At 42.5% G+C, this 26,306-nt stretch overlaps 1 protein-coding gene across 3 annotated transcripts in view; it reads left to right on the top strand.

The window, feature by feature from the left end:
* The window catches only part of COP1 (COP1 E3 ubiquitin ligase), a 126,653-nt gene that overhangs the window by 28,185 nt on the left and 72,162 nt on the right, over nucleotides 1-26,306 (top strand). For all 3 annotated transcript variants that reach the window (XM_068689963.1, XM_068689962.1, XM_068689961.1), the window contains exons 9-12: nucleotides 1,831-1,888; nucleotides 5,855-5,969; nucleotides 9,462-9,597; nucleotides 25,664-25,807. In XM_068689963.1, coding sequence (XP_068546064.1) covers nucleotides 1,831-1,888; nucleotides 5,855-5,969; nucleotides 9,462-9,597; nucleotides 25,664-25,807 — 453 coding nt within the window. The remainder of the gene's footprint in view (nucleotides 1-1,830; nucleotides 1,889-5,854; nucleotides 5,970-9,461; nucleotides 9,598-25,663; nucleotides 25,808-26,306) is intronic.

Genomic DNA, 26,306 nt, shown 5'->3' with positions numbered 1-26,306 from the left:
TCATTTTAGTGTAGCTGGATCTCTTAACTGAGCCTACTACTGCAGCTTCTTAAGAAGAGTTTAGAGGAAACTTGCATTTTTCTGATTATTTGCTTCCTGTTTTTTAAAAGGAAAGCATACAAGCTTATGCCAGCTAACTCTGCTACAGGCTCTGCACAGAAATGACTTTGAATTTGTATTCTGGTTAGGGAAATGACGTCTGCACTCTTGAAGGCTCTACATCACCAGACAACCTGCAGCAGAACGAGACTAGACGCTCTAAGTCTCTGTGTTTTGCTGTTAATTGCCACTATACCTGTCTCGGAGTGGAGTACTTTTTCATTGCTTTCCAGCCAAGTGTCTTACTCATGCTGTTCCTGGCAGGATCTGCTGTACGTGTTTCATTATTTCTTGTGGCCACATTCTAATTTAAAGTTCATTGTCCCTGACCGTGCTTGAAAAAGCTCTGCTGCTTTCTCCCTGCAATAGCTAGCAGCAGATAATGATTTTTATCCCTTAGATTTTCTTTGTTTGTAGCTTTTGTCTTGCTTGTAACAGAACTCCAATCAATCTCATCTCGCTAGTTAGCCACTAGCGATACTTTAAAATCATCTCTCATCATCTGTTTCTACTTCCTTCTACCTCCAGGGGAGCTTTAAAACATTCAGAGAAATATTTAAGCACTAGTACCACTATTTCATCCTTCTAGATTTGCAGGTACCCTGACTGGCATTTCAGCCAGACCACTTGTTTTATGACCAAGGATGTCAAGTGTACGCATCAGTTCTGGCAGCTATTACATAAACATCAAGAGGCACAACTGTCTCATACAAAACCAGGACAAACGAATGTTCTGGCAGCTTTTTAAAGAAAGCTTCAACTTTCCCAAGCAGTGCTTAAATCCAGGGTTACCGTATAAGTAAAACTGAAAATAATGAGCATAGCTTCTTTTCTGTCCAAGCCAAATGACATAGCACAACTGAGTTACAGAATAAAGATTTCCAGAAACAAGCCATGGTGATATTTGCAATGTGTTCTCTGTAACTATTAAAATGGTATTCTTTTATGTTAACCTGTATTTTAAATTTTTTTAGTAAGTTTTAATCTGGCTCTGGTGTTGTATTCTGATTGCTAAATATTTTGCCCATGTGTATAAGAATACCAAACCACCTGTTTTCTGACTGTATCAGATGCTTTTGCATTCTTTGGAAGTTGAATTTCTGGAGTTAGCATATGTATTTGAAAACAGCGATTTAAGGTGTGCTGTGTCATAAATACTGATTATGCATGGTAGCGGTTTCCAGTAATAATCCTGGCTGTCGGTATTGGGTTTAATTCTGTTTTGTTGCTGGTATCCTGTATTGATTCAGGAATGCCTTGAACACTTGTCTTCCTTAAGTTGGTTCCTCTATCTTCTTGTTCATGGTGCCGTTTCAAATGTCACAGCATTAAACTTCCCCTTTTTCAAAGGAAGTGAAAACCATTGGTGGCATGTTATTTTCAGAATGTCTTACCCTGCATATTTTGTACAGAAGATGACTTCGCATTCTAATTAAAAATTATTAGATTGCGCTACACTTAATTGTGTGTGACAGTAAACAAATTTCTTGTATATACAAAGATGATCAGCATTCTGTTGTAGACATCCTGTATTTAAAAAACAAAACAAGAAAACCTACATCCCTCCCAGCCCCCCAAACAAAAAACAACCTTGTGCTCCCTGTCTGTAAAATGGATTTCAAAGGCAAGTGGTGCTACAGGATGTAAGAGGATGGGAGAGAAAAATGGGTTGGAAATGATAAAGGATGATTGTACAGTGATTTAAGCAGACTATTTCTTTTGGTTTTGCAGTAGTATTATTGACTCCACGGAGTACAGCCAGCCTCCAGGCTTCAGTGGCAGTTCTCAGGTAAGGTAATACATGTGTCTGCGCACCGGGGGGAAAGGAGAAGCAGATGTGGAGGTTGGGGAGAGATTAAGAAAAACATAACACAATTCAGGGTGCCAGTGAACTGGCCTCTTGCTTTAACTGGTTATGAGGGCAAACTGGAGGGGATTGTCCCCCTCTGCTCTGCCCTGGTGATGCCCCACCTGCAGTGCTACGTCCAGGTCTGGGGTCCCCAGCACCAGAAGGATGTGGGGCTGTTGGAGTGGGTCCAAAGGAGGGCACAAAGATGCTCAGGGGGCTGGAGCACCTCTCCTATGAAGAGAGGCTGAGAGATCTGGGGCTGCTCATCCTATAGAAGAGAAGGCTACAAGGAGACCTTATTGTAACCTTTCAGTACCTTAAGGGGTCTTACATAAAAAAGGGGGGGGGCAAGGAGAGCAACTCTTTACTCCATCAGATAATGACAAGGGGGAATGGTTTATAACCTAAAAGAGGGGAGACTTAAATTTGAGATTAAGAGGAAATTCTTCACTCAGCAGGTGGTGAGGCACTGGTACAGGTTGCCCAGAGAGGCTGTGGATGCCCCATCCCTGGAGGTGTTCAAGTCCAGGTTAGATAAGGCCCTGGGCAACCTGATCTAGTGGGTGGTGTCCCTGCCCATGGCAGGGGGTGGGGTTGGAACTGGGTGATCCTTGAGGTCCCTTCCAACCCGAGACATTCTATGATTTTAGCCTCAGAAATGACTGTTCATGGTTATGAATGTTCATAGTAATGCAGACAAAGAAAATTAATCTAGTGTATTTAGATTGTGACTTAATTCCCAAAGCTGACTCTACCAAGGCAGAGGGCACATGTTTTGCTCTCCATCTCTTCAAGTCAGCAGTATTTTGGAAGGGATGTAAATTCCTCACCTTTTGCATCGTTTTGGATCAAGTCTGACTTCTAATACAGGAACAGTTGTCTTGTAGTCTGTCATTGTTAGGGCCTTACAAACTGTACTAAGACTTCATATTGCAAAGGGCAAAAAGTTGAGTACATAATGAAGCAGTTTGGCAGGCAGCCTCTAAACTCAGTTCGACCTGCATGGCCTAGCTCCAAACCCATGGCAGTGCTGTCAGCTGAGCTGTGAAGATCACACTGGTATCCAGCTCACTGCTTCAAAAGGAGTTTGGTTATAGAGAAGTTCTTATTTAGGCTGGTTGTTGGTTACGTGCAAACTCATGTCTCTGGTGCTCTGTTGGTGGGCACACAAATATTAAGCAACTAGCAAATTAACAGGTGCCAGTGCTGCTGGATCCTATCCGACAGTAAATGATAGACCTGAATCTGGGGCTTTTTGCAGCTGTGTAACTAATTGGTCATGAGAAACTTTCCTATGTTAGCCTGTGGAAGGAAGTTTGCAGTTCCTGATACTGTGGTCTGTGAGGTTTTTGCTTGAATGAAGGATTGCAACTCCACCATGCTCTAAAGGGCATGTAAATTCTCGGTGGGGGTTTTATGTTCGGGACTGATATGTTATAGTGTGTGTTTGTTCTCCGCTGGCACTACTTGCCTCGGTGCTTTAATTTTTCCTTTGAAGTGGAAAGAAATGGCATAGCTGCACTGCACAGAACAAACAACCTAGATTTTCTAGTCATTCCTGTGACAGTCTTATTTGTGAGAGTAATTTTTTGTCCTCAAATGCGATTTTTTTGTCCTTGACAGTGCAAAGTCTGTATTCTCCAGTGCAAATTTGCTAATCAAACTTTAATGTATGTTTGGATCGGGAGTTGAGAGAGAACTCTTAAGCCTTTCATTCAAAGGTAGTCTCATTTCAACAAGAGTTTACAGCGAAAAGTTATTTACAGTAAAAACAGTTCTAAGAATGTAAATTCAATTGTGTACTTTAAACTGTCAGTCACACCAAACATCTTAGATTCAGTATGCAGCTGTGCTGGAATGGACAGCGTATCTTGCTTTCCTGATATGATGACTCTTGGCATTGCTTGCAAATGTGTTCTTTAAGAAGAATTTATGTATCACTGAGCTACAGGACAATTTTAAGTAAACAGTGGACAAGTTGCATAGGTCCTGGGGAATTCTGCAGGTAATACTTAGTTGCAGTACCTCTCGTTTTTGCTGGCAATCAGGAGCTTGTATACAGCTACGAAGCTCTTTCTGTTGCTTAAGAGGACTCCTTGGGGTGCCTACTGGAGTTCAGGCAGAAGAATAACTCTTGATAAGAGTAATCTTAACTAATGTTCTCAGCTGGAACAACCATAACAGGTTTCTTTGTTTCCATAACACAGTGAGCAGTTTTCTCTTATTTCCCGTTATTTCTTCACTCCTGTTTCCTGGCATTGCTTAACAAGTAGCTGTGAAGCAGACTTGTTTGCTTAGAAGCTCATCGCATGGTTTGGTTAAAAAAAAAAAGAGTTGCCTAAAATCCTTAGCTGCTGAGCATCATGTCAAGATGGCTTAATGCAGATGGGTTCCCAGCACAGCTGGATCACTGGAGACCTGCTCCAGGGGGATTTTCCTCTGGAGACCAAGCAGTTGTGTGAAATGGCAGGCAAGCTGCTTCAAAACACAGGGGCTACCTTGATGTGTAGCGGACCCATCTAGCAGATTTAGGCTTGGGTTATATCGCTCATCACGTTGCAGGCAGTTTGTCTTAACAAGACTGAAGTGCTTGCTGCTCAGCACTTGGAGTTGTTTTGAGCCCTTCATGCTTCTGGTGTGCCGAGAGAGGCTGGAGCCCTCACAGGCTGGTGCTCCAAATTAAGAGAGTGTTCCATTAAAGCTCTCTTAAAGCTGTTGAAGCTTTAGAAAATTGCAGTTAAAAGGTGTTGAGGTAGGAGTACTTCCCAGCATTGGAGCTGTGTTTTGAGATTGGAGCTGCTTGCAAGAAGAAAGAAGCTGTCGAGCAGAGGCACAGTCAGCGTGTGGTTGTGAGTCACGATGCCAGCACATAGCCGGGGGCCTCGCACAGGAGCTGGCACTTGGAGATTTTGTGGCTTGGGGTTTGCTTTCCTCCTTATAAGTTAAGATACTGTTCATGCAGCTGTAAGAACTTCAGACTAGCTTCTAAACTTAGTTAATCCTTGGTAGCTTTCTGGATGGTTGTAATGCGTGCAGCCTGTTCTCCTGCATGAACTGGGGGGGAGTTAAGTCCTTCCTGGTGTGTGCTGGATGGGTTTTGTTAGTGCTGGTGAGTGGCACTACAGCCCCTGTGCACGTTCGGGGTGCTCACTAGGAAGTCTTTGTTATGGAGCTTGATGGTTCTTGGATCTTCTAGCGTTTCCTCATTAGCTCTGAGCAAGTGTGATGTGTGAGACTTTAACTAAAAGCAAGGTGCTCTTCATGCCTCTCCTGTAATAGAGGAATTTGTTCCTTTCACTAGTGATTACAGCAAGTACTTGGTTTTCTGGTTCTTCTTGGGGGAGAGGTGGTTGATGCAGTTTCAATCCCTTGCTTTTGTCTCTCACTACTGCTGCTTGCGTAGATTGGGAAATGACTTTTATATTTCCAAGGACTTCTTTTCAACTAACCTTGGAACTTGATGGTGTCTTAGTGTATCTCTGCTTCTTTATTTGCTTATTTTATAGTTACTGAGTTACTTTAAAAGAAATAATTTAGTAACTACCTCCTTAAAATAAACAACCCCTCTTTTCAAGCAGTTTTCCAGAGCTCTGGCAAGAATGCCCAAGTCTGTGTGGTGTGAGAACTGGAAGCCCCAGGGGTTGCTGCTGTTCTGTGTATGCAGCTGAATTTGCAAAGACTCAGAAAACAAGTACTGTCGAAAAGCAGCTGCTCATCTGCACCCTGTAACTTGACAATATGAGACTCTAAGCATAACTGTTGATAGTAATAAGAGATTTATTGTCACTGTAAGCTTTTTAACTAGCCAGATATAATCTATAAACTGTTTGCAATTTATTAAAATCTACTGAAATAGAACCCAGGCCTGGCTTTACTTTTCTGAAGAAGGTTCTCTCCTCCATTCAGACCAAAAAGCAGCCCTGGTATAACAGCACGCTAGCCTCTCGACGGAAGCGGCTCACGGCTCACTTTGAGGACCTAGAGCAGTGCTATTTTTCCACAAGGATGACACGTGTCTCAGGTGAGTTCTTGCTCAGTGTTCAGCTCCTGACATTAGTTAACTTCTACAGTCCTAGTCTGCAGAAAAGAGAGAGCAGCCTTTACCTTTTCCCAGCCTGGGAATTTTGCTCTACATACTTGTGTATAACTCAAATAATCCCACCTAGGTTTTTGATTGATCTTTATGGTTTTTAAGCTTATAAAATGATTCCATCGTTTAGGAGGGAGTTGTATGTTGTGCTGTAATGCTGTACTGTGAAAGGGCATAATGTGTAACAAACAACTTCACGGATGCTTGTCCTGAAGATGTGAATGCCTGAAAGCAGTGCCTGGGTAGCCTTTCTACTAGGCGTGGTATAAACGCAGCAGTTAAAACGTTACTACCAAAGTACTGCAGAAGGAAAAACAAGTTGATAAATGCTTACATATTTAACAGGCAATATGACACTTGCATGTTGTCTAGATCATGAGTCTTGGTTAAAAAATGGCTTGAAGCATACAAGCTGAGTGTGCAGTCATGTCATTATCCCATGGGGCACACCTTAGATTTAATACTTGTTTTGTAGAATTAGAAGCTGTTTTCACAGTTGCCTAGATTGCCTCATTCATAATTGAGTAACAGTGTGACAGCAGCTAGAGTAATTGTTACATAGAGGATGGATGGTTCTTAATTACATAAGAAGATTCTCCTCAGAAATGAATGGGTCAAATGAATGCCTCTTGAGGGAGAGGAGGGTTGTTCTCTGGCTCCCCTGGGGAAGAAGCAAGCTTTGGGGGGAAGTTCTGTATGATGAGCTGTGGCACACAAGAGATCTGCCACACCAGGCTCTGAGCCTCAGCTTATACAAAGAAGGACAGAGCGCAAGAATGAGTGGGGAGCCACCAGGGATGAGAGAAATCTCAGAGGCTTAAGAGGGAACCAGGCAGAGGTTGCTGCGGCAGAATATCTTCCCTTGTAGCCTTGGAAGGCAAGGATCAACCTCCAGAGGACGTATCAGCAAGCAAGCCAGGGCAGAAATTCCTGCTGTTCTCTGTGGATTTATCCACTTCAAAATCATCAAGGTCTTATTTCTTTTTTCTTTTTTTTTTAAAAAAATAGCCTTTTATTTTTAAAGGCTACCAGACATTTTAGGGGAGCTCATACTTGGGTGAAAGACCTGGGCATATCTATTTCAGGGTGGTGCCTGGCTCAGTTCTTGTGCACAGCAGCATAACTTTAACAGAGTGTGACACGTTGGGAGAGTGCTTCAGGAGCTGGAAGATTGGAGAAGCTGCTTGTGTATGACCAGCCTGTCTGCACTGAAGTGCTAGCAATGCTTTGCAGACTACAGCACTTCACAGATCACACTGAGATGCTTTCATGCAGTGGTATCTGGGTGATGCATAACTGTGTTCATGTTAAAATAATACCTTTATTAACAGAGGAAAACAAATTGGACTTTTCCCGGCATTCCCTTGTGGAAGGCATCCTTCTTCATAATTGGAACTATAAATATGAATGTGATGAAACTGTTTTATTTGTGTGTCAGCTGCACCAAGAGTGGAGGATTTGCAAGTGTGAGTTTTTCCCTAAATAAGGGATAACCTGTAATACTTAATTAGGTTTTCTTCTATTCGGAGTCATTCCTGCTTTTTGACACATTTTAAATAGGATTTAATGTGGCTATATGCTTTTTGCAAGATATATGTTTTTGCAAGAGATGCCTGAGAGCCTTCTACTAAGGAGTGGAGAAGTAATATAACTGTAATTATGAAATGGCCTTGCACTTTGACAGGGAAAATGTCTTGAGAAATAACACTCGGTTTTCCAGGCATAGATACAGAATAAATTATAGGAGGACTGTGTGCTTGATCTCAAAATATGGGAAATGGAAGAGTAGCAGCTATTTGCGCCTATTAAAGTGTCAAAGGAGGAGGAAGGAGTCTTTGAAAAACACTGACTGATGTTTACATACTTCTCAAGCTGTTTCCTGTAGCGGTCAGGTGCAGATGATTTAATTTAGAGCAGTACTTTGTTCATTTTGCCTATTTTGATCCATCTGACATGGGTAATGTACCCACAGCCAGTACCCTTAAACATGCTAATTACTGGCCTCCCCTGTTCCTTTATACAATCAAACATTAAACAGTGTGTGAGGGAGACTTCAAAATGCCTTATGACTGGAGCAGTATAATTATTTCTGATGGCAGGGAATTACCAAGGTGCAGAAAGTGATTATTCTGTTTTCCCACCAGAAATCATAGCTGAATTTTACCATTGAAACCTTGTTGTTTTTTTTTCACCCCACTATTTCCAAAGACTTCTAGGGAGTTGAGCTTTGTCACTTCCTTATGCTATTGATAAGGAACTGATAAGGATAACTAGAGCATGAATTCATGACTTCAGAGGCACAAGTGAGGAGTGTGCACTGTGTGCTGCTGCTGCAGTAGTCTAACAGAAGGCGAGGTGTGCAGTGATGTGACTTGCATGCTGGCCTGCCTGTAAACTGAGGTGCTGTATGTTAGTGATCACTGCTCCCAGCTTGGTCTCTTACACTATCGTGCAAAAAAGACAACAGAAGTGTAGCGTTAGAGGAATAAAGGGGGAACTGCTGCAGATTCTGGGGATAGTTGCAAAGCCTGAGGGCTCTGTCTGGTGTTTGACTGCAGATGCATGATCATTTTCAGGAAAGCTGGCTTGTCCACAGGGCATTGCTATAAGCTAGGAATTTTTCCTTATTTAGGAAATTCTAAATTTTAAAATGGTTTAAACAAAATTCCATTCGTACTGAGGAAAGTTAGGACTTGAGGTTACAGGGAATAATTTTTAGTTATCTATACTGCAATTTAGTTTCAACTTTTGTAGCAAACTTCCATTTTCCACAGAATGTTTATCATCATTATTCAAGCTGGCTCAATTTCACCTTGTCTGCTGAAGGTCATAATTCCACAAAGCTTACAGCTCAGGGAGTCTTCTGGTTTCATGCTTGTCTCCCTTCTCCAGCCATGAAACAGCTCTCCCCTAGCTCTGTTGCTTTTGGAGTAACAAGAGAAATATTTTCTGCTAGAAGTATTTGGAATGTAATTGACACCAAATGTAGGCATATTGTAACTGAAGTACAATTCAGGGGAAAGGGAATATATTTTCACTTCCACTGAATGCTAGACAAGACATATTCTTTACGCTGCATGTTGATGTGCTTAAGGATTTTCTGTTAATAATCTTCGTGGCCTACAGGCTTTGAATTTGACTAAAATAAGTGAGCTCATCTACCAGGAAAGCTGTATTTGTGATCACTAGGCAGATTCTCAATGCAGTAGGTTCACTGGAAAGACTTAATTTACGCTCTGAAAATCCTGCTGCCTTCAGGGAATGCTAGAGGTGGGAAATAAAACCTGTTTTTGACCAAGAATCCTTCCCAAATAACAGGCAGATGTGGTGTCACATGAAGATATGCATTTTGATGATTGTTTGCTGCTGTGTTTATTCACCTTATTATTCTTCATCCTCCCCAACTCTGGTACCCCTCCCTAGATGACAGCAGAACCACAAGCCAGCTGGATGAGTTTCAGGAGTGTCTATCCAAGTTCACACGCTACAATTCTGTCCGCCCCCTGGCAACGCTGTCCTACGCTAGTGACCTCTACAATGGCTCCAGCATAGTCTCCAGGTAAGAAATACTGTGCCTCTAACAGCACGTTTCATGGCAATACAGGCAGCTGAGGCCAAATTAATGACTTGTATTAAACAAGTTATGGTCTGTACACGTACAACACTTGACTGTGGCTTCCTGAAATAGTTTGGCAGATGTATGGTTATCATTGATCTGCGAAGGCACTCGAGTACCGCAGTACTATTTTCTTCCAGTTTGTATTCAAGACCAAGTGCAGAACCTTTGAGATGCTCATGAGCATCTGCAGCCTTTCTGGGAAGACATGAAGCCTGTTGTGGGCTCAGTGCTCTTCATGCTAGTATGGTTGCATTATAAGTGATACAAGTCTAGGATTTTAAGAAACACCTTTTTTTTTTTTTTTTTTGGAATTGGTAATGATGAATCCATGCTGGTGTTAAATGGTGTTGGTGGAGTCAGTCATAATGGTAGGTAGTAAATAGCTGAGTTGTTTATAGCTGTGATTGCTTGACCTCTGCTAAGTGTTGAAAGCTGTTTACTGTGTTCAAACTAGTGAGGGGGTGGTTGTGGTGAAGCCAACTCGATAACTCTGCTCTTGCCAACAATATCTCTGCACCCTCTGCCACGTGGGATGGTCACATCCTGTGCACCACTGAAGTTCATCTGAGCCTGCAGTGGACCTGTTGAGACACCTAAGTTGGTGAAATGTTTTTTAACAGGGTTAGTTTCTTCTGTTTAACACCATGAACCAGCTCCCTTAGGGATCAAGCCTGAGAGAACACATGGGATGGGGAGAGGCTGGGACCTGCCAGCAGCCCTTACCTTCAGCTGGTTTCAGCAGCTGTGGAAGGGGAATTAAATCCCCTGAGGGATTTAATTAGTCTGTGGTAGCCTGTTTAGAGCTGTTGGTAGTGTCAGAAAAGATGATGCAACATACTAATTGGTATTTTTTTCTATATGGCACGTATTCAGGACCCATTAGCTTTTCCCAGGCACATTTTACAAAATGAAATGCATTTGTTCACAGCAACCTTCTGATGAGAAGTGGTAGTATCATCCCTATTTTATAGGTAGGGAGCATGGGATCCAGAGTGGCCATACCTGAGGTCTTGAAAGAAACATTACAATAATATGATGAATTGAGTTTGGGCTTTCCGAGTCTTGATCTAATACCTTCCACTAGAGCAATTCAGACAGTGACAGAACAGCTTGAATATTTCTTGAAAGACTACAAGAAACACACATTACATGAAAAAATTGAAGCATGTGTAGCATAAAATATATATTTTTTTTAAAGCAGCATTGATCCCTTAACTACTGCAATATGTAGCAGGAATGTGTAATGTCCGACTTGTTCACAGAGGTCAGAACACAATAATCACTGATCTGACGTATATTTAACCTGCACTGATTGGGTTCATGCTAGCTGCAATGAAATGCAGATGGGAATCTCACTGCAACGTAGACAAACTTCCTTAGCTACCAACTTGAGCATGGATTGGATTTTGCTCCTTTGCCCTTTTCTCTCCTTGACATTCTGCAAGAACAGCATTTTTGTGGTATTTGGTTAGAAAATGCTGGAAGGGCAGTAAATCTCACTCTGGTTTTGAAGGTATTATAATTCTTGGGTGAAATATAGGTTTGAAAAGTATGTGTTTTATTGTTGTTAAAAATGAAGATACTGCGGGGCCTCCCTCCAAGCCAGTGCTAGAATCGGTAGTTATTTAATGTTCAGTGCATTTAACTCCAAAAAGCTTGGATTCCAACTTAACGTTCCTCCCTTGCTTGTGCTTTTTATTAGAAGCATTCAATAAACTTTTAGTTGTTTTTAGTATGTGGGCTGAGTAAGAGTTCACATTTGAGTGTGTCCTTAAGTGCTTCGGTAAAGAAACGCTGCCGAATGTTCTGCTGCTGTAACTCTAGATAGCTTCTGGCTAGCCAAACAGTTCCTTTAAAGTTTGAATTTGTTAATCAAGAATTTGTATATAATATGTGCTGTCCAACACATTCTGCTGTTCACCATTGTTCTTCGTCCTAATTAGTAGGCTCAAGTTCAAAGAGAGCCTCTGAAAGTAATAAGTGAGGTGTGTGAGTCTTGGTGAGGGCAGCTTAGGATAATAAAAACTCACAGGTAGCCACGGATGGGGTGAAATAATTACCAGGGTGCTTTAAAAAGATTTCTCACCGAGTGAAATGCTGTGAAAAGTTTCATTGTTTAGAGGACCAGATAAACACATGCATACACTGATTCTTAAATGTGCTCCTGGGCATGCTGTAGGAACCTTGAAATAAATTACAAAAAGATGAGAAATACTGGTTAGCTGTTGCTGTTGACAAAAATCTGTCCATACATAGCAAATAAGGTTTACAAATAAGGAATCATCAATTTAAAAAAAAAAATAATCCAGCAAAAACACAAAAACAACCAAAACCCAATCACCTGTATTTTAAAGGGGATGTTTTAACTATATTTAGTAATCTAAGTTGGATTTATCTGAAGTTAAACTTCCTTGTATGTAATGTAGCTTTTTTAAATACATCAAATAAGGGGATATTATAAACTGACAGAATACAAGGGTGCTTGGTTTGCATTGCTTTAACGTGGACCAGGCTCTGAAAACTCTTCTGGCTTGAAGTTTAAGATATATTAACTCTGTGTGCGAAGGAAGTTGATGGAAACATGTTCCGTATCTGCAAAACCTAGTTTATTTATAAGGGAAATAAAACTGGATTTATGGGAAAGGAATGAAAAGTGTAATTAAAGACTGTTTATAAGCAGGCTGAAAGAGCCCCCCAGCTGAGCATTAGGAGTACTCTCCTGAGCCACTTGCCACAAGCATATTTATGAATGCCTGGACTACTGGAGGACTAATAAAAGATGATCAACAACCCCCTGCATGTTGTGTTACCTGGAAACATCCTGGTGAAGTACGAGGAAAGCTGCTGTTGCCTTTCAGGCTGACAAGGAGCCAGTGCTCCAGTGCTGGCGCTCCCCGGGCAGCATCCACACGGTGGCAGCCGCTGGTTGCAGTGCAGGAGGTGGGCAGCAGCCGGTCCCTAAGCTGCATCTTCCATCAGGGATTTGCTGTTTTATTGAATAAGGTGCGTGCTGCAAGGTGGGAAGCTGGGCCAGGCGTTCTTAGAAGCAGGGCACATGCATGAGAATTGTAACCCTCCTCTTTAACCCGTACTTGCTTCAGGAAAGACCAACAGAGGATGAGCAGTGAAAATAAATGGGAAGATTTGCAGTGGCTAGTTGTTTGGTTTTGCTTCTGTTAACATCAGGGTGACTTTGAGCGTGCTTTGCAGTATGAATGTGTGTATAGCTCAATATGCTAAATGTCTCTTCTACGCCCAGTTTTCCAAGCACAAAGTGTTTACATGGCTTTCCTGAGCATGTGAAGTTTTGCTAGAATTGGGCCAAGGAATAAATTTTGCATTTATTATGCCCCCAGACAGAGCAGTCGTGAGAGCTTAACTTTTCTTCTCTCCACTTACTGAGGCAGTAAATAGTAGAAGGCTTTCTTTTAAAGATGAGACCGTAAACTGCAGCGTTAGCATTACAATGATTTATGTAGAAAATTGCTTTAGCGCTGTCAGAGGCCTTCAGAGAATAATGTGGCAGTCTTTCATATTTCAAAAAAACTGAACAGAAAAATAGCAGAAAGGCTACAGCAAGATGTCTGTCTGAAATCTGGTTATCAGCAAGCTGGTTGTGCCTGCTGGAGTCCCCGTGTCTGGTGGAAACGGGGGTGCTTCTGTCCCAGAAGCCCTGAAGATTCTGGGGCAAATGGTATGTAGGTTTTTATAATTGCTTATACTTCAAATGCTTCTGGGCTAGTTTACCACTTCTCCAGAAGGTCTTAAAATGACATCCAAAGGGCTTTGTATACAAAGCTCTTTGGATACAGTCAAAGTACAGCCAAAGCTATATTTGCCTAGAGGCTTAGTTATTTACCTCATTAAAGAAAAAATAAAATATTTGGCTGCTGAAATATCACTCATCAAGATATGGCTTTTACCTTTGGGGTCTGCTGTTTTTTTGATTTATTATTTTATTACTTATTCTGTTGCCTCTAAGCAGTGTAGTGGATCTGAAGAGACCTTCCTGAGCATTCAAACAGTACAATTAAGCCACAGTTTCAAGGTTGTACTTTTTGTTTGTGTTGACCCTTTCAGTAACATGACCTGAAGTCCTTTCTTCAGAGGTGAGATTAAAAGAAAAAAACCATTAGGAGGACATTTTCCGTCTATTCACTGAGCCGCTCTATTCTTTCGTTCCCCTTTTTACTTCAGCTTACTTGCTTGTCCATATAAATTCTGAGATCCGTACTTAATAAGGTGCCTTTTAGTTCTGTATCTACCATAACAAGTCTCTTTCGCCTCTTTTTTTTTTTAATGCACTGTGCTGGCTGGGATTAGATGAGCGCTTTTATTAAGTTTGTGACCAGCGATGCCTCTATCTTGGTGGTAAAGATGAATGAAAGAAACGCGCAAGTGGGTTTATCCTTCACAGGATCACGTCTGAGTGCAATAGATGCTGAGAAGGTGAGAAATGAGGAGGGCTGAATTTTTCTTATAGCCTTTTCTAAGTCAATCATTTTTTGAAATGGGCTCTTATTTAAAGGTGGCAGTTCTAAACTGTGGATGGATCTGTCTTGGCTTCTTCTTCCAAACTGGAGAGAAGAGAAATGCTCAGGTAAAGTGACTTTAACTGCAGAGTGGCAGAGGATATGTGAAAAGTAATACCTGAACCTCGTCAGTGTTTGAGCCCTTCCTCTGGCTCTGTTATGTTACTTTGACTCACGTGAAGTTTTGGCCTCCAGACCAGAGGCTGTCTGGGGTTGAAGTGGAATTGTGTTTAATTTGAGCTGGGAAAAACAAAAGCAGCTTTTCTATTACTTTCCTCTTGAGCATAGAACTCACACATTTCCTAGTACAGAGCTGTGGTCTGGATCCTGTGGGCAGAAGCCGAATAAGATGTGTAACCAGCAGGAGGGTTACACAGGTGTCAGCTCCCAGCTCTGACTTCAGGGCAATCTCAGCTCAGCAATGTAACCCTCCTGGTCCTGAGGACGGGCCTGTATCCCAGAAGGGACTGTGAAACCCAAAGTGAACTTGCCAGGTCATATCTTCAGCCCTTGATGGAAAAAATAAACTTTCTGGTGCTTGTGTTGACATTGCAGAGAGTCAGAAGTCTGTTCTTACATCTGCATTTACTTTTAGGGATAAAATTTACATAATTTTAAATTGGGAAGCTAATGAATGAAAGTTTCATAGCCACCAGTGGGACGTTCTTTTCTCTAGTAATTTCAGACTATCTGGTAGTAAGACGATCTTTTTCCCATTAAGCTTTTAGTACTTCAAAGCTGTCTCCATCTGCAGATAATTAGATGAGTTTTTTAATTTAAATCAAATTTTATGAATTTTTATGAATAGTCTGAAAAAGTATTGAAGAGTCCTTGATCAATGTGGGAATCAGCTTTTAAACCAAATGTATTAAACAGAATGATTGTTCCTCATGATCTCTTCTATAATGTGGAGCAATTTCCTGCAGCTGATGCGAGCGGTTCTTGGGAGATGCTGCGTGGTGCCCCCTGGCTGCAGCCCTGCACTGCTGAGCACTGGAGCAGACCTGAAGAGGTTGGACTGCAGACCTCCCAGGCTCCCTGCCAGCCTGGATATCTTGTGTTGTGTCATTAGCTAAAGCAACCTGTAGCTAAGTGCCATTTGTCAAGGCTTATAAATCAAATCTAAGCCTGTGGACTGTGGGCTTGCGCTAAAGGCATGCGGTCAGCTTGTTGTGTTTGTGGCTTCCTGCTGAGCATCTTCTCTTTGAAGGAGAAGCCGTGTCCTCCTGTGGCTCTGCCACCACGCAAAGTGAGGTTTGCTTCGTTGTACTTCGGGATGCCCCGCTTGAGAAGGGGTGTTAACTGGCAGAGGACCATTTATTTGAATGAGACCGGGCTCTTCAAGGACTGGCTCTGTAAAGGCGCAGGGATTGACAGCAGATGCTGTAGTGCAAAAGCGTCCTCTGAGAGGTGGATATCCAGGATGATGGCTGCTAGCACGTGGAAGGCACGTTGCATCACTATTTCTCCTCTCCCTTCCTAAGTGCTCGGTCCAACAGGCTTTTCTGCAAGGCTGCAGGCAGCTGCCCTTCTGCTCCTGTCTGTGCAACAGGCAGCACTGCTGGCAGGTGATGGCTGTGATCTGACCTCAGAAATAGGACTTGCAGCCGTGGAGGCTGTGGTTATGCAGTATCTTCTGTATGGAAAACGGCCTTGACAAAGCTAAGGACAGATTTCTCATGAATTCCACAAACCTGCCTCCCCCCTTCCCAATTTTACAGCTTTCCATAACTGTTGAGTTGGATGCAGTGAGCCTCTGGGCTGACTGCTCGAGGAAACAAAGCCCATTGTTAATGGTGCAGGTGGTTTATTGGGGTCTCTTTAATTTCTAGCCATACCTGTTGGAAATGCCTTGCTTTGGCAGCAGGTCATTACCTGAAATAATTAGCGCACCTTTAGATTTTTTTTGTTTTCCTTGCTTGATTAGGGGAGTTAGTTTGTTAAATGACAGGTTGGCATGCGGAGGTATGTGGGGTGGTCTTAAACAGCTCAGAGAAGAACCCTACCAGCAGTTCAGCCTGGAGAAGAGGCTTGAGCAAATGGTAATTAAAAATGGTTATTAATGTTGGCTCTAGTAATAAATACAGGGTGAGACAAGGATGTTTTGGATTCATGTGTTGCCTAAGTGTTGTAGAGTCAGTTATGAAGTGATACTGATGGATACGATCTTGTAATCATACAAACAAGCATGTATATACCTATTTGTGTAAATGATGGTGGAAGTCAGGTTGAGTTTTTCTGCATAAAACATAAATGAAGGATACTGGAGCCTGTGGAGGGACTGTGTTTTACAGTCCCAAGGCCGATGGATGTTTCGTATGCTGAGCTCTTTTTTTAATGTTTGTCCCACTGCCCCTTCGGCTGTGTTTGCAGCTGTGGTGCTCTGGTTTGGAGAAACAAAACCTTTGTTGGGGGCATAATAAATGTGGTGGCTTGGAAACAAGCTTGCAAGCTTTTGAGTGGTTTTATGCTTAGAGAGAACTTGAACATCTATCAGAAGTGACTGAGTTTATGCCTACTTGATGGCATGATCCTGCTAGGATGGTACTGCTGTGCAGACAACCTTTCAACTGGTCTGAGTTAGGCTTTGGTGTGGAAAAAGTTTACTCCCTCAAACCTGCTTCGTATACCGCATGGGAAGAGGCTGCCAGCTTCCTTTCTGAAAGAGTTTCTCAAGCTTGAAAGCAGAACAGGTGAGTATGTTTGGAGACCTAAAACCTCTTCTATCTTAATATTTTATGATGTTCAAGCTGTGCTTGTGCTACTGTCAGAGCTGTTAATAAGCTGGTAATATCAGCCAAGTTGGGCGAAAGGGAGGGTCCTGTTCTTCAAATAGGAATAGGTTACCTGAGATATTACAGCAGGCAGACTGACAATTTGGCTCAAATGTTAAGTGGCATGATAAGAAAAAATAATAAACATTCTGCACTTAACTGTTGGCAATTTTTGGTTAACATTTTGTCTACCCTAGCTTATTTAAAAATGGTGCTTTTGAAACAACTGAATCTAATCCTCATTAACTTGCACGGTAGTTGTCTGCAGTGACTTTGGCTCATTGTACTTCTGTGTATCTGGCATATAAACCCTGGGACTGTCGTCATCTTCTCTTCAGCATGCAGAAGAGCATCGCCTGGCAGTAAAGTGGCTTTTTATCAATACGCTTTATGTTCAGTTGCTTGCAAAATTCAGTAGTTCCCTATAGGTTTTCTCATCATTAGTGCTAATTAAGCTAGGTTCCCCTGAATACTTATATGAACAAAACTTACTTAGTAGAATAGAATGTCCCTAGCTACACAGTCTCATAAAGTTAGAAGGGGTTTTGGGGTTGTATTTAAAGGAGATTAGTTTCAGGGTTGCTTCCCCCCAAAACAGAGGGGATCTTGGTTTTGAAAGCTGAGCTATTGCTGGAAGCAGCCTTTTTCATAGCATAGTGCATTCACTCTCTCATTGGGTTTAAAAAAGGAATAATTCTATTTTATCTAGTGATTGAAAAAGCATGGAAGTAGCTATGTTGGTTTTGACTTCAGAACTGAGAGATGGAGCTAAATCTACCAAACCTCAATTTCAGTTTAATATTCTCCTTTAAATATACTGAGTGGATTGGAAGTATTGCTAAGTTGTCTCTGTTAGAACTGATGGCATTTCATTACACATAAAAGGATTTTTGTAAGCATGAAATGGGCTTAGAACTAGGTCTAATGACATTACTTAGTCAACTTGGTACCTTTTTATACCTTTCTTCAAACAGAGCAGAATAAACCTCCAGGCTACAGTGGCTGTGAGAAAGATGCTGGAAGTGTGACTGCAGCATGATTGGTGCAATAATGTCTTTGTGAGAGCTCAAGAGTTGAGGACTCACCTTCTCTGTGCAGTGCAGACTTAATAAACAGTGATGTCTTTCCTTGTTTGTTTCCCAGCTGATAGGAGTGGTTATGAGTAAAAGCTTATAATCAACACACAAAGAGCTGACATTCTGCTGGCTTATTTTCGTGCTACAAAGAGGCTGCTGCTAAGCAAGCCTCTGTTTCCATCAGCTGCTTGAAGCCTGGAGGAGGTGCAGTGGCAGGTGTGGGTACCTGAGGTCCATTCAAAGAGCAGCTGGTGCTGCTGAATCTACAGCTGGAGTATCCCAAACGGCTCCAAGAAACGGGATCAAACTGAAATAACTGAGGATCCTCTGTGCTGTTGATGGCGGAGATGTGCTGTAACCAGCAACACAGGAGTCTGGGCTGTTGGCCAGCACCATACCTTCTTGTGGGATGGTGAGGAGTGATACCACTGTAGAAGGGCTGCTGGCTTGCCCAGTTCTGCTACTGGGGCACCAGCAGGCTTCTTCCCATGATCTGGTGCTTTGTTCCTTGCTGCGGATAGATGGGAAGAGATTCTCTTGGCTCCAGCAGAGGGTAAAACTGAAGCTTTGGTGTATTCTCCACCTACTGCCCTGGTTCAGGTCCGGATCTACTTCATACTCTTTGTGGTAAGTTAACGGTGAGTGCCTAACAGGGAAAAGAAAAAAGGGAACTCTCAGGCATGCAGCTCACAGCCCTCATGTTCTGCACTGCATGAGACTTTCCCAGGCTGTCTGCCTGCTGTTCTGGAGCTCCCAAGCACTTCTGCCCATCCCTTTCTTGGTGCTACTCAGTTCATGGACAGACCCGTGGTTTGGTCAGAGGGAAACATCTAATGGTATTTCTTCATGGAAAGTGATGTACTTAATCTTGGGCAGGAATGCTTACTTCCTAAAGCACTTTCCCTTTGCTAGAGGAGACCTAGATTAAAACTGAGATCTCTGAACAAGAGTTCAAATGGATGGTGAGCTTTTTTTCTTGAAAAGCAGCATGCACAGTATCAAAGGGACTACGAAGTTGGGTATTTCTGCCAGTTCTTGCAGTCTGGCTGTAGGCAGAACAGAAATAACTGCAGGTACTGAGTGAGCTTCCTCACTGCTGGGGGTGAGGGAGCCCTTGGGGGTGGGAAGTAAATGGGAACTGTAGGCATGCTCAGGGAATAGGAAGGCCTTCCCGAGTGACTGGGTTGTTCACTTCTATGTGTCTCTTTACAAGTGGCAGGAAGTTTCTCTCTTTGGGCTGCTAGGACCAGCGGCCATTTGGGGCTGACAGACTCGTGCTCAGTTAGCTCAGTTGTATGTTCTCCTTCCCTTCTCTCCTCTTTCCACCCTGGTTTTGTTTCTGCTGGGTCAGTTATGCAGCTGATGTTACTGAAATTGTCCTTTTCACTTGAACTTTGCACAGAACTTACCCATGTTCCTTTTTGAAAAGAGATCAAAATGAAAGCAGTAGAAATGGTGAAAGCCCAAAACAGATTCCATCTGCAAGCTACTTTGATTTAAAAATAAATAAATAAAAATTGTCTTGACTTGTGGCATCGGGGATGTGGAGACTTCCTATTTCACAAAAAGTGGCAGATGTTTGTGAAAGATAAGCTCATTTTATACTTGATAACTCTTCCCCTCATTCAGACATCTTCGTGTCCTGTTGCCTGTTGGGAGGTGGAGGTTCCTGCAGTGTCTTCTGCACAGGTTTCTCCATGGCCTGGTAAGGAAGATGCTGGGCAGCTTGCAGAATCCCCTAACCAAACATGAGGTTAGGTGAAAAGGATGCATCCAAATCACCGCTTGAAGCAAAAAAATGTACAGACAGTAAATCTAACCTCTGCAACTAGCGGAATAGTCCTGGGCTGTTACTATATTTGGAGTTCTTTGTGCTCCACAGGTCGTCTTCTGGGATGTCTCATCCACCAAAATCAGTTCTTCATCAGATCTCAATTAGTCTTGAATCTGATCCATTAAGAGGCCATAATTATGGTAGCTGAGATGTCTGTCAGATTTGTCCTCTAATCAAGCTAATTTTCTGATGATCTGGGGTCGTGTCTAACCCTGGTTGATGCAGTTCTTAAGGATGAAGATGTTTGCTGTGAGGGAATCAGTAAGTGGTGTCTCGTTTGGATAGCTAACTTGTCTGCCTGTACAGCAGTCTGCAGAACTCATGGGCCTTTCTTTAAGGGGGACTTCCTCAGATTTAGGGACTACAGCAGCCTGGCTGGGGTTGTAGTGTGTTAGCACAGCTGATTTAGAAAACCTCCCTCGCAGCACAGCAGCTGGAATGAGGTGGGACATAGACTGATGGCGCTCTGCGCGTGTTGTGGCACTGGCTCAGGACTTCGCCCAGCAACAGACTTCATTTAGATGGTGCTCTTCAGTAGGGAGTAACTGATGCAACTGTTGCTTTACAATTTAAAAAGAAAAACAGTATTTTAGCCATGCACAGCTTTAGCATAATAGTCTTTTGATACTGAAACTTCATATGCTTTGTCTCGGTAACCTTTGCTTTTATATGTGACAAAACTTTGTCTTTGAGGTGATGAAGCACAAAATGAGTATTGTTAGAGCAGCTTCCTATGCCTAAACATAGCTTTGTTTTTAAAACCACAAATTAGTATGCTAGTGCACACTTAGTGACACTAATTACATTGCCTTAAAATAAGTCTGCTGTAAAAACAGTCTCTCAGGCATGTGATGTTAATACGAATTTCTGTATTGGTCCCAGGTGCCGAACAGTCTGCAGTGGTGGTCACGATGTTGGACTGTTACCTATATTTATATTCTTTTGACTTCGTTGTTTCTAAATGGATGTTGGAAGTAAGTGAACAGGCTCCAAAGAATAGGCTTGGGGATTGTTGAAGCGACAGAATATCCCTGAGAGGCTGAGGAGCGAGCAGGAGCATGAAGTGAGACTTTCAGGAAATGTAAGCAAAGAACAAGCGCTGCTGCTGTCACCCCACCTGTCTCCCACTAGTTAATGTTTTCCCCAATTTAAAGAGAGCAATCTGTCCACATCCCCACTGAATGTGGGGCCAAGGTAAGATGGCAAATGGGACTGGAGATGTAGAAATAAAAATAGCCTGTTATTAGCTAGAAGTAGAATTGACAGGATTTGGTGTATTCAGTCTTAAATTGTATACAGTCCCATGGGAGGGACTGAATTGTATGCTCTGTGGAAGTGGCACCTTCTGCTGCCCCCGGTCTTGTTATCAAGTCAGGATTCATGACTAGTGGTGATCGTAGTGTGTGTGTGTGTAGTGGAAACAGTGTTCAGGGACTACCAGCATCAGGTTCTCCCTGCCACCACCACCATGTCATGCAGCAGCAAGGATCAGGTGATGGTGGTGGGACAAAGCAAACCTTCGTCTGTGCCAAGTGAGTCTTCTGGCGACTGCTTGCTAGTTCTAGTATGAAGTGTTTCAACACCAGTTGTGCTGTCACCTGGTTTGTAAACACTATGGCTTTGTCAGCCTCACGTATCCTCAGCCCTCTGTTAGCCAAAGCCAAGAGTTCAGCCTTTCTGGTGCCTCCCTTGTAAGGCAGCTGCTCCGTTCCTTTAATTATTCTGATTGCCCATCTGTATGCGTTCTCCAGCTCCAGTGTGTCCTCTGGGCATGTGGCAAACACAACTGCCTGCACCTTCGGGATGCAAATGTAGCAAGGCTTTATACGGTGGTAAAAATGGGAAATATTCATTCTTCACTGGGTCCCCACAGGTCTGCCCTCAATGCCAAGCCAAGCTTCCAGACATGTTTCAGAAGCAATTTATTTCCTAATTCCATTTGTTAGCTACAAGTGCTCTCCAAGGTCACTGGTTTTAGAATTAAAATGAAGAAGTTGATTTATAATCTCAGATTGAGAATAAGGAAAAGCAGCAGAGAAATCAGAACTCTGGAGAGTGCCTTTGCTTTCCATATGAGGCTGGTTGCTTGACTTTGTAGGAAAAATAAAGCAGTGGCTTGGGAATTGGAGATGTCTCTCTTGTTTTCCCTAAAACAGGACAATTGGTTCCTTTCAATTCGATCTCTACAAGTAAATTCTGTAGCGCATTGATAAATCTTTTCAAAAAAGCTCAGCAGTTCTTGTGTCCCCAAAAGATTCCTTATAAAAATTCAGATAGTTGTTTGTCAGAAATGGAGTTCAAAAGTGTTGGCTTTAAAAAGGAGGGAGGAGGAAAAACCAATTGTTAATTGCTTCTAATGTGCACAGATTCGAGGAGCAAGGGTCACTGCTAGTCTGAAAGGAAACTGCAGTGGATGCTCAAATGCTTGAAGTATGGCTTACCTCCAGCACTTCCTTAAATATTGGAAATAACAGAAAATACTAAAGCAGTTTCTTGGTTTTATTAATTTTTCATGTTCTTTTAGCCTTCCTTCTTACAGTTTTTGAAGCTTTTTTAAAGAAAAATCAAACTATGGGGTTTTCCTTCTTGGGAAGGACAAATGAAGAAAATCATCAAGTTCATTAAACAAATGTTGTTGCTGACATTGACTAACTTGTGACAGTGATGCTCCATGTCTTTTTAGCTGTGGCCTGTGCTTTGCTGCCCTGCTGTGGCATCTTGGGCTTCCTTCCTTCCTTCTCTGTGCCAGGCAGTTGTACTTTTTTCTCAGGGTAAGCCCATTCGTGAGCTGCAGGAAGCAGCCACATTCTTGGCCAGTTTGGGTATTTCTGGTGATGAGCTGTCTTAGCCCTCAGTGCAGAGGACAACATGCAGTCTCTAGAGGTGGTTGGTTCAGGCTGGGGTTGAGGTGGGTTTATAGTCCACCTGCTCTCTCATATGCTTTGACTATATGAATGTGTCACCTGAAAACCAGGTTTCAAGAGTTAGCCCCATTGTGTCTGTTGGCAACAAATAAAACCAAGTTCTCTGAATTTCATACAGATAAATGTGTGTGAGCCAGTGTTCATATTGAAACAAAAAGGCTTCAGACAGTAAGTGACAGGAATGCCATCGAGCTAGTTAAATGCAAATGAGCCCTGCTTAATACTAAACACGTTTAGAAGACTTGCAGGAAAAAGCATGGAAATAACTGTTACCATGCAACTGGGCTGTTTGTCCTAATCCTGATCAGTCCAGGGGGAAGCAGAGCTTTGCAGATATTAGGAATGGTTTTGTATGGTAAATAATCCGCTCCATTAGTTGTTTAAATTGTTCATATTTCTCTTTTGTAAACCACTTCCTGAAGGCTGGCTGGCAGAGAAGTAGAAATGTTTTGTACGAGCACTGTGTGCCATGCATCGTTTGTGGAGGGCAGGGTGCAGTGCTGCGTGAGGTTGTTGTGCTGGGTTTGCCTGCCTTTCTCACGGCCAACGAACATCTGAGCAGGTGGTGGTTTATTTGTGCATCAGTTTTCTCCCTGCAGTGTCTTTGATACTGTTTGAAGGTCGCAGGTCTGGCAATCCGTTTCATTGGCTGATTCTTTTTATTAATTTTTTAATGGTATGTTAACTTTACTGACATATTGAAATACTCATTTGTTATGTCTACAGTATGTCTTTAGCATTAATTCAAATTTCTTATTTGGAGAAGCAAGCCTACCCCAGGTGAGACAGTGTTCTGTTCTAATAACTTGGCTTTTTGTAAGACATAGTAATATATTATTTTTCTTCAGCAGCAGAAGGATGAAGGTATAAATTGAACCCAAGTAGATGAATTGCTGCCATCAGTTTAGTTGTGCTCTACCTGAATCTACGGGGCAGCAAACAGGAGCAGAGACAGCAGTTCAATTAAGATTGTGGTACAAGTAAATCCATTCTTTTGGTATATGGACTTTGGATTATAAAATTCTTCCATAGAGCAGAGCGAGCTGGCAAGACAAGACAGGCCTGAAAGGTGCTTTTGTCCTGCCTGTATAAAAAGTGATGGGGCTGACAGAGATCTGGGGAGGGCTGAAAGCAACTTACTGCTTTACTGCTTGCTTTGCCTCTCCCGTTTTATATAAACAGGTGCATTCTTGCCTCCTTCAATCCCTAGCCGTAACATTGTTCATTTTCTTTACCTTTTTCTGGGCTTGTGATTTGGCAGGCCTGGCATGCCTAACTGACTTCTCCAGCAAACCCAGTCGTGGTGGGGCTGTCTCCTGCTGCTGCTCTGGTGAATTTTAGGTTCTGGAGTTAAAAGGCCAAATTGCAAGCTGCTTCATTGAATTATTTTGTGTCATCAGACTGCATATCAACAGTCCTCTGTGGTTTAAAAATAACTCGATAACTTGATCCTTTACAAGGATCTGAAAACTCTGGCAGTTGAATTTATCTTCCCTTGAAAGTATTGCAGTGCCTTCAGCTTTTCAGCTATTGCGAGGGGTAGTAAAACATGAGCTGTTGAAGCTGTGAGGGCAGCCTAAAGAGCCCCCTCTTTTAACTGGTTCGTTGCTTTCTGACTGTAGGAACTTACCTTGAGTACCTCAGCTCAGGATTTATAGGCTGTATGAATGTGAAAATCTGATCAGCCAAAGCTGGGTGTTCTCTGCTGTCATTCAGAACTTGCTGGCTGGTGTGCAAATGCCATTTTCTTGAAAAAGTTGTGATAGGGACAGGTGAGATTGAAATTTTAATTACTGAGTAGGTAAGGCCCAAAAGAGATCTGTGGAAGTAGTAGACGATTGCTTAGTCAAGAGATTTGAGGAGATCTGGCACCCCACCATAGCAACCTGGGAACTGAGGGCAAATGCTGCACCCAACCACTTTCTAGGAGTAGCACCAAATTTTTGATAGGTGTCTGCAGGCATCCCTCCTGCTGAACCTCAGGCTCCTTCAGAATAAGGAGCTACTTCTAGAAAGCAGGTTTACTTCTCTGGCTACTGGATGTTTAATGGATTCCTCTCGAGCCCTTGCAAGCTGTGAAAGTAGCAATGACGCGAGCTCTGTATAACCTGCTGCCTGCATCCCTCTCAGATGTGTATCATGTACAACCTCAGGCTTTTCTCATTTGCAGCTTAACTTTGTTATGAGGTGACTGCTTTTACTTGTGACTTCATTGATACCTATTACAAACTTGCCCTGCAGTTCAAGAAAGTAAGTGCCTATGTTTCCAAGAGCAACCCTAAGTGGAAGTCGTAGTGTGCAAGTGTTTTTACAGTATCGATGATATGCATTTTAGCCCTTTGTTGTTGCTTAGGGAATTTAGAGGGCCTTTTTCTACAAGTACTGATTTACTCTGCATTGACACTTACAGTTCACTAAGCTGCTGTATACAAGAGCTAAGGGATGGAGCAATGCAACCAAAAGAAATTAATTGGCAGTTATCCCATAGCATCTTGTTTTCAAAGACCATACAGCTGAATTTTAAGCATGTTTCCAGGGTGAGCTGTCAGCTTTGATGTTCAGGTGCTGTATAATGTGGCTGGTGTAGTTGAACTGTAAAAACTTCTAGAGCACCTGAACAAAAGTTAATTTGTAAATCAAAATGTATGTGCACTTGGAGGGGATTAGAAGATGGTGCTTGAGAGCAAGAAAACTGTTTGCCAGACCTTTCTAAGGTGCTCTGAATGGGGTCTTTGCTAACTGCACTCTTCAGAAGGATCATGATCATCAGCTCTGCCAAACTGAAGGTTCAGATGGTAAAATACCCTGCTGCTAAGTGCATGTCTTGTGTGGCATGGTTCTCAATCTGTGCTTTTTTTTTCCCTAGTATTGAGTTTGACCGAGACTGTGACTACTTTGCCATTGCTGGGGTGACAAAGAAGATTAAAGTCTATGAGTATGGTACAGTCATTCAGGATGCAGTGGATATTCACTACCCTGAGAATGAAATGACCTGTAATTCCAAAATCAGGTAGGTGTTGACTTTGCATTTACACTCGAATCGCCTTTTCTGTTTTGTCTAGTGGCTGTTTTGCTTTCTTTATTCACTGCAGTAATGTTTGGCAGGGAAGGGAAGGGTGGAAAGCAGGAGCTGGTAGAGAGCTTGCTTCGAGTTCTGAGTGGGACAAGGTGGTGGGTGGCACAAAGGATTGGGTATGCCAGGCTCATCCAAGGGAACAGCAGGACCAGGCAGTAAGAGGGGCATATGGCAGTGAACTGTCTTCATTCATGTTCCTTGTAAATGCTCTTGGATACCCACTTGGTTAAAAGCAGAGTATAAAACCAGAGTAGTGGATCTGCTACAGGTAATGACTGAGCTTATCTAAAGATAACTTTTGTCCCTGGCTCTTCATAAGAGCCACCAGTTCTTTCATGCTCTGTTCACTTTGCTGACTGGATCCTTTCCATTGTGCCAAGAAGCTGCTAGTCCTCGAGAAACGTGCCTCATGTGCACCTTCTGCCGATGAATT

The sequence above is a fragment of the Anas acuta genome, chromosome 8, assembly GCF_963932015.1.
Source record: "Anas acuta chromosome 8, bAnaAcu1.1, whole genome shotgun sequence".
NCBI lineage: Eukaryota > Metazoa > Chordata > Aves > Anseriformes > Anatidae > Anas > Anas acuta.
This window is presented reverse-complemented; position numbering and strand designations above follow the sequence as displayed.